Source organism: Myotis davidii, unplaced genomic scaffold (genome assembly GCF_000327345.1).
Source record: "Myotis davidii unplaced genomic scaffold, ASM32734v1 scaffold326, whole genome shotgun sequence".
NCBI lineage: Eukaryota > Metazoa > Chordata > Mammalia > Chiroptera > Vespertilionidae > Myotis > Myotis davidii.
The window spans coordinates 229735-237972 of NW_006296626.1; the positions used below are offsets into that span (position 1 = coordinate 229735).

The following is an 8238-nucleotide window of genomic DNA, read 5'->3' on the forward strand; positions in this document are numbered from 1 at the left end:
TGCGCCGCTTCAACGGTCTCTCCCAGAATAAACCCTGGCAACCCAACGCGCAGGCGCCGAAGCACACCCAGCGTTCTCTACGACTCCGTTCCAAAACCAGAGGAAATCCGGCTCCAGGATTTCCCTTCCCCCTCGCTTCAGGTGGAAGCCGGTCTCCATTCTCGCTCCCTCCATTCATATTCCTTTCTAGGCTCGGGGTCCAGCGCCTGGGGAATTCTTGCGGGGGTCCCGTCCAACCCTGGCAACCCAACGCGCAGGCGCCGAAGCACACCCAGCGTTCTCTACGACTCCGTTCCAAAACCAGAGGAAATCCGGCTCCAGGATTTCCCTTCCCCCTCGCTTCAGGTGGAAGCCGGTCTCCATTCTCGCTCCCTCCATTCATATTCCTTTCTAGGCTCGGGGTCCAGCGCCTGGGGAATTCTTGCGGGGGTCCCGCCCGGTTATTTCTTTTTTCTTTTTTAAAGGCAATATCTTTTTTTAAAAAATTGATTTCAGAGAGGAAGGGAGAGAGAGAGGGAGATAGAAACATCAATGATGAGAATCATTGATTGGCTGCATTCTGCACGCCCCGACTGGGGGGGGATGGAGCCCTCAACCAGGGCATGTGCCCTTGGTCGGAATCGAACCTGGGACCCTTGAGTCCGCAGGCGGATGCTCTATCCACTGAGCCAAACCGGCTAGGGCCCACCATCTTATTTTTCTATTTCTCCGACGCCTTCTCTGGCTGCGGGCTGACTTCAGTCCTACCACCAGGCATTTGCCCCGGCCGCGCCTTCAATGCCGCACAAAAAATCCTCTAACAGCATCGACTGGAAAGGTTCTCCCAGACCTTGTGTCAAATGCTCAGCAGGGTCCCATCTGGCTCTGAGCCTCAGTTTCCCCAACTTTCATAGCCACCCCTCGCCCATGTTGCAGGCCCAGTGCAAGGGTAAGAAGAGTAAATTTGTGTAAGGCCTCAACTTTTATTTATTTTAAAAAAATATATTTTGATTTCAGAGAGGGAGAGAAACATCAATGATAAGAATCATTGATTGGCTGCCTCCTGCACGCCCCACAATGTGGATGTGTCCCAATGCCCAGGCATGTGCCCTGACTGGGAATCGAACTGTAACCTCCTGGTTCATAGGTGGCCTCTCAACCACTGAGCCACACCCGCCAGGCTAAAACTTTTGTTTTTAGCCTGCAGAATGACCTTTTACAATTCAGTTACATTTTTTAAAAATATCTTTATTGATTTCAGAGAAGAGAGTGGGAGAGATAGAAACATCAATGATGAGAAAGAATCATTGATCGGCTGCCTCTTGCACGCCCCCTAGTGGTGATCGAACCCATAACCCCAGGCACGTGCCCTTGACCGGAATCAACCCAGGACTCTTCAGTCCCCAGACTGACGCTTTATCCACCGAGCCACACCAGCCAGGGCTCAAGGACATTTACGAGTAATTGAGTCATGTTGAGAACGCTCTCCTGTTACATCTGTTAGCTTCTAATTGCCCTAATGGTTGTCATTTCCTTGCACTCAGTGATTACCACATGTCCGTAATTAGATTTTTTCCGCCTTGCCTCATCTGGTCCTTGCTATCTCCAGGGTGTCTGTTGCCATGGGGTGCTTTTGCGGTCCTTGCCTCAGGTGGGAATGTGGAATGACAGACCACCGCCACCTCAGGGGCATGTGGCATCCTCACAGCTTGGAGCTGCAGGGGTGAAGTCAGCTGCCTGTGCCCACGTGGGCGGGCGTGTCGGATGCTGGGGTGGAGGAGCACAAGGCTATGGCCACTTTCTGTGAGTGGCGTTAACAGGAACGGAGGTGGCACTTGACCTCCGATTCGTGGATCCTGTAACCACCTTCCACTTATCCTGAATGTGGGGGGAGGAGGGGTGAAAGTAATGGGTCCCTCCAAAGTCCCAGGGGTGCCAGGAAATTGCATAGGCATTAGTCTGGCGAGAGACGGGGCTAGGAAGCCAGTGTACGCACGGGGCAGAGGAACCGGTTTGGGGTGAGCCCAGGTCTGAATCCTGGCCGAGTGAACCTGGCCATGGACTAACCGCCCTGGGCTCAGCTTCCACGCCGGAAAAATGGCAGCGGTCAGGGCTGTTGGTCGCTACCCGTGAAACCCCCTTTAATCTGAAAAGCAATTTATTAAAGAAGGCAGGCAGTCCTTCCCCTCCCCCCGCAAATCTGAGAAGGCTGGAGAGAAGGCTCGGTGCTTTGCAGATGGGAAGGTGCCCCACACCCAGCCAGGGGCCTGTCCCGGGCGCACAGACCAGCCTCCACCCTCTGGGCAGCGCCACCCGCTGTGGGCACACGTGCTCCCTCCCCCTTCTGTCAGTTCCCAGCAGGCCGCAGGGAGGGCTCTGATTGGTGGGGCTGCAGTCACATGACGTGCCTTGCCCTGGATGCTGGGCAAGAGGGCTTCAGCCTTGGGGCCTGCAGTGTGAGAATCCACCGTGGGGGTTTCCCCAGATGAAGAAATCGGCCAGGATGGTGGCCAAGAGGAGTGGGTGCGCCCCACACGCCCCGAGAGGCTGGGAAAGGACAGGCGACAATGGCTCTGGGTTTCCGAGAGCAGCACTTTATTCCCAGGTCCCGCCCACTTCCGTCCCCTCGGTGGCTCCCCGGGTCCCCTCAGACTGAGCCCCACCTCCCCTCCCCAGGCACCCTCCAGGGGAGGTGACAGACGGCTGCAAAGGAGGGAGAGACGCCTTTATTGGAAGACAGTGTGGGTGCTATGGGGGTGGAGTGAGAGCATGGGGGGGTGTCTGAGGGGCCTGTGCCTTTCCCAGGGCCCCTCCAGGGGGCTGAGCAGAGAGGGGCTGGCATGGCGGTGGCCCGGCACCAGCAGGCCCTGCTCTCCCTTGGGAGAGGGCCCCGTGGCCGGGAGGCGAGAGGCCTAGGGTTCCCACGGAGAGGGGGCCGGAAGCCGCCGGGTTCACCGATCCATGCTGTCGTCCGTGGGGCTGGAGAAGCAGGTCTGCAGCAGCTTTTCGCAGAACTCCAGCTCCTCCTGGATCAGGGGCAAGAGCGGGACCCTGAGTGCCGGGGCCGGGCCCTGCCTCTGAACCCCCCACCCAAGACCCCTCCAAACCTGCTTGGCCCCAAGCCTCCCGGGTTCTCCGACCTCTGCTCAGATCCACGGCTCCCTCTTTCTCTTCTCACCCACGTCTGGACTCCTGAACTGGACCCCAGGGTCTCCAGCCTCTGGTCACCCCCGCTGGTCTGTCCTCACATGAGCTCACTCAGCCTCTAACTCCCTGACACCACTCACCCCACTCACCCCACTGAAAACCCCTCCCCCGATACAGACTCCAGCAGCCGGGAAAGCAAGCAGGAAGGGCTGGACGTAGAAACAGACACCTCTGCCCGGAGCAGATGCCGGAAACAGAAAGGAAGGAGAACCAAGTTGGTGGTAAAAATAATTGCGACTCATCACGCCGGGATAACGTGGTTAGGGATGTGCATGAGCAGTTAACAAGAAAGGGAAAAGAGCCAGAACCGGTGTGGCTCAGTGGATAGAGCGTCGGCCTGCGGACTCTAGGGTCCCAGGTTCGATGCCGGTCAAGGGCATGTACCTCAGTTGCGGGCACATCCCCAGTGCGGGGCGTGCAGGAGGCAGCTGATCGATGTTTCTCTCTCATCGATGTTTCTAATTCTCTATCCCTCTCCCTTCCTCTCTGTAAAAAATCAATAAAAAATATATTTAAAAAATTTAAAAAAAGGAAAAAGATGCCCAACTCCACTCGGGAGAAACACAAATGGCAGCTGGATCCACCCATCAGCTTGGAAAAAGGCCCAATGGTTTGGGGCCAGCCTGGCCAGGCCGCTGGGGACCCTTGTGGCTGCACACGGACCGGTGCAACCTCCAGGGAGAGCAACTGGGCAGCCCTGCAACCTCACCTTTTGTTGTTAATCCTCACCTGACGGTATTTTTCCATTGATTTTTAGAGAAAACGGAAGGGAGAAGAGAGACGGAGAGAGAGAGAAACATTGAGGTGAAACACAGACATCGACTGGTTGCCTCCACAGAGCCAGGGTTCGAGCCTGCAGCTGAGGTGGGTGCCTTTGGACCGGAATCGAATTTGGGAACCTGCCGTGCGCAGGCCAATGACCTAGCCACTGAGCCGAACTGGCTAGAGCGTAACTTGACCCGTATGGCACTTTAACTCGGCCTCTCCCTTCCCAGAACTTTGTTCTGCAGACACACACATAGGAAGCGACATACGCGAGGTTCTGTCAGCAGTGTTAGTGCTCAGTGTGGAAACATGTCCGTCCAGCAGGGCAGCGACAGGAGGGGAGAGAGTGTGCACCCGAGACGCCAGGGGAAGGGCGAGGCCGGGAGCACACGGCGCTCAGACAGGCTCGGTGGGTGGCACGCAGGGAAGGAGGAGAAGTCACAGGCACGTGTGCCGGTATGTGCACAGCGCACCCCAGAAGCCACAGGCACCCCGAGAGGCGGGGAGCTCGGGACAGGCTGTGCTCACCGCTTACCTGCGGCTTGTTATCGATGTAAATACCTGAGCTACTCACCACGTGTTACTACCCATACGATTAACTATCTAATGAGCTACCGCTGATTTCTTATCTATTTCACTGGCTCCCGAGCTTGAGCACTGTTATCTAATATCTGAGGAGTTCTTTACCGTGTACTTGTTCCTTACCTACTTAATTCAAGATGTAATTGCCTGCTATTTATCACTTACGTACTTATTGATCTAATATTTAATTATTAAATACTTGAATGCAATGTAAATAATGTGGATAGTGATTAAATGAATGGGTTAGCCCTTTAAGAAACTCCAGAGTCCCTCCTGCTCCCTGGGACAGTGTGAGGCACACGGGAGGTGGCAGGGGTGTTGGCTGCACAGGTGATGGGAGAGACGTGAATGAACATGAACAGCGTGGAGAACAGACCCGGAGGGCGGCCCACCTGGTACTCCTCGTGCTGCTGCAGCAGCTGGCAGCGGTGCCGGAGCAGCTCCTCCAGGCCCAGCTCCGGCTCCCGGCACTCCCGCACGCCCTGGGGGAAGTCCGTCACCAGGCTGCGGGCACAGGAGAGCAGTTCTTGGCACCTCCCTACACACACACACACACACACACACAGATACTAAGCATTTATTTATTTCTTCACAGCTGCGGGCACAGCAGTTCTTGGCACCTCCCTACACACACACACACACACACACACACACACACACCCTGGCGGCCAGGGAAAGACGGTGCCCCACACCGAGCCCCAGTTTCCCCCGCTGCAAAGCGGATCTCTTGGGACTTGCACAAAACAGGGCACTGAGCACAGGGCCTGGCTGGGGCTGCTGCCCGCCTGCTCGGCTGGCCCATCCTGTCATTTTCAGACGCTGATTCACTTGGGCCGTGGCGGGTGGGGGATGACCGCTGCCCGCCCGCTCGGCTGCCCCATCCTGTCATTTTCAGACGCTGGTTCACTTGGGCCGTGGCGAGTGGGGGATGAAAGACAGCCGCCCCCCCCTGGGCTGCTGCATCACTCCCTTTACAGGTGAGGAAACAGGCTCGGAGAGGGCCAGCACTCCCCAGGAAAAAGGAGGCCAGAGCCCAGTGGTGCATTCTGGGAGGGGGCACCAGCCCCGGAAGGTGCTCCCTCGGGGCCCCGCGCACCTGCACAGGGCTCCAAGCACGTGCTCGTGGAAGGGGCTGTGTTCTGTCCGGACGAGGGCCACCAGCTGCTGGACCATCCCCATGGAGCACAGCGTCCCTGGGGGAAGGACTCGGGGTCAGAGGGCGCCCCCCGCTCGGTGCACTCCCTGCCCCCACCACCATCCCCCAGGACCAGCCCAGCTCCTGCCCTGGCCACCCCACCTTTGTGTTCTGGGTGGCCCACCAGCAGGTTCTGCAGCAGGAAGGCTGACTTGACCTTGAGCTTTTGCACCTGCTGCTGCATGGCCCGCATCAACACCGAGAAGCCGTCCAGCCGGAGGAACTGCAGCAACCCAGCCTCCTGCTCCCGGACGAGGCCTGGGGAGGGGAGAGAGGATGGGCCTCGAAGTCACAGTGACCATCATTGCCACCATCACCAACATCACCACCATCATCACCATCATCACCACCATCATCACCATCATCACCACCATCACCACCATCATCACCATTATCATTACCATCACCATCATCACCACCACCATCAGGTGTGGGGGAGACCAGATAACCAGAGCCCATCCTGGCATGTTTCTCCAAAGTCACAGTGACCATCATCGCCACCATCACCACCATCACCATCACCACCATCACCAACATCACCACCATCACCATCACCAACATCACCACCATCATCATCGCCATCATCAATTTTTATGGGCCTGTACTTCACAAGCATTATCTTTTCTTAAAGGTATATATATTTTTAAATCTATTTTTATTGATTTCAGAGGAAGTGGGAGAGAGAGAGAAACATCAACGATGAGAGAGAATCACTGATTGGCTGCCTCCTACACACCCTCCACTGGGGATCAAACCCAAAACCTGGGCATGTGCTCTGACCGTGAATCAACTGTGACTCCTGGTTCATAGATCGATGCTCAATCATGGGACCACGTTGGCTGGGCTTGAAGGTGTATTTTCACTGATACAATTAAGCCATTTAAAGAGAATTGTCCATCTGTTCCCTACCTGGCTCTGGTCGTGGTACCTCTAGGGCACCAAGTCCCTCTGTCAGCCCTTCCCCGCGGAGCTGCCCCGGCCTGTCTGTCCATCTGTCTCCCTGTTTTTGGATGTGACTTTCCAAATTCCGTCTCCTCCAAGACTCCTCCTCTCGCCCTCGCCAGAGCTCCTCCCTCCCTCCCAGAATCTCCTATCCACGCCTCCCCCATCCTTACCCCAGGGAACATAATAAACATAATTGGTCTCTGCCCCCCACTCCTGACACCGAGTCCCCAACTCCCTTGGAATTTCCTGGTGATAGGAGCATCTTTTCTTCTTTTTAAATGTTTTTTAAAATTGACATTAGAGAGAGAGAAACATCAGTGTGAGGGATGCATCGCTGGGCTGCCTCCCTCATGCACCCTGACTGGGACGGAACCTGCAACCTAAGTATGTGTCCTGACGGGGAATCGAACCCACAACCTTCCGGTACATGGGACAACGCTCCAACCAACAGAGCCACCCCAGCCAGGTGAGCATCCTTCTTCTAATGATGTGGGTCTGGGTGGGCTCCAGGATGAGAACCGGTCCCCAGAAAGACCCATCCACACGAGAAACTGAAACCAGCCCCGCCCACGAGCTCCAGCGAGAGGACCATCAACAGGCGGAGGCTGAGACCCGATGGCACCGTCACTTAAGCTGAGTGACAGCCCTGGGTCCCTAGGACCTGGCTTTCCAACCGGCAGGAGGTCAGCAAACTCCCCACCCTGTTCCCAGCACCCAGCACAGACCCGGACAGGTACTGGGGGTGAATGAACAAGGGAGGCCCTGCTCCCTCTGCCCCCAGCAATCCCTACAGGGCCCGCCTCCCGGGCCAGCTCCAGGCCCCTCCCCGCAGCCCGGACACTCACAGGAGATGGCGAAGAGGGCCTTGAACCCGTGGTCCTTTGTTACGGCAGCCAGAGAAAACCAGCGCTCCAGGTGAGGCCGGCGGGGCAGGCCGCTCCCTGGGACCTGCCGACCTGTGCTGGCTCTCTCCAGCACCAGCGGGGTCCCTCCCAGGTTGTTGTGTCGCCACAAAATCAGCATGTGGGGGTTAGGTCCCAGGCTCCAGCCCATGAATGCCAGCGCTGACCCCCACACACCCTACAACCAGCACAGCGCCTGTAGTCGCCGTGTCGCCACAAAATCAGCGTGTGGGGTTAGGTCCCAGGCTCCAGCCCATGAAATGCCAGCGCTGACCCCCCCACACCCTACAACCAGCACAGCCCCTGTGGGAGAACTACACACGGGGCCGGGGTCGGCAAGCCACGTTTGTGTAGATCAAACGTGGATCTCTGGGGAGAGAGTTACCCAGAGTCACCAATGGCCACTCCTAGGAAACCCCCAGGCCTCGAGCGTGGGGCTCAGGCAGAAACGCGGACCCCCGCGTCCACAGCAGCAGAATTCAGAACAGCCAAAGGGGACACGCCCAGGCGCCCGTGGCGGGCGCTCTCCATCCACACCATGGGGCACCAGCCGCCCAAAGGAATCAAGTTCAAGGTGGGCAACAATCTGGAAGGACCCTGAACACTTCACACTGGGTGGGGAAGGCCACATATGCCATGAGCCGCAGCCCAGCCGCACACGCG

At 57.2% G+C, this 8238-nt stretch overlaps 1 protein-coding gene across 1 annotated transcript in view; it reads right to left on the reverse strand.

Annotated features, from left to right (window-relative positions):
* Positions 1-2553: 2553 nt before the first annotated feature.
* Positions 2554-8238, reverse strand: part of HSPBP1 (HSPA (heat shock 70kDa) binding protein, cytoplasmic cochaperone 1) — a 9129-nt gene continuing 3444 nt past the window's right edge. Inside the window, 6 exon segments of the mRNA XM_015569461.1 lie at positions 2554-3005; positions 4926-5037; positions 5630-5726; positions 5831-5986; positions 7519-7753; positions 8032-8161. Of these exon segments, the coding sequence (XP_015424947.1) occupies positions 2931-3005; positions 4926-5037; positions 5630-5726; positions 5831-5986; positions 7519-7753; positions 8032-8161 (805 nt within the window). The 3' untranslated portion in view covers positions 2554-2930.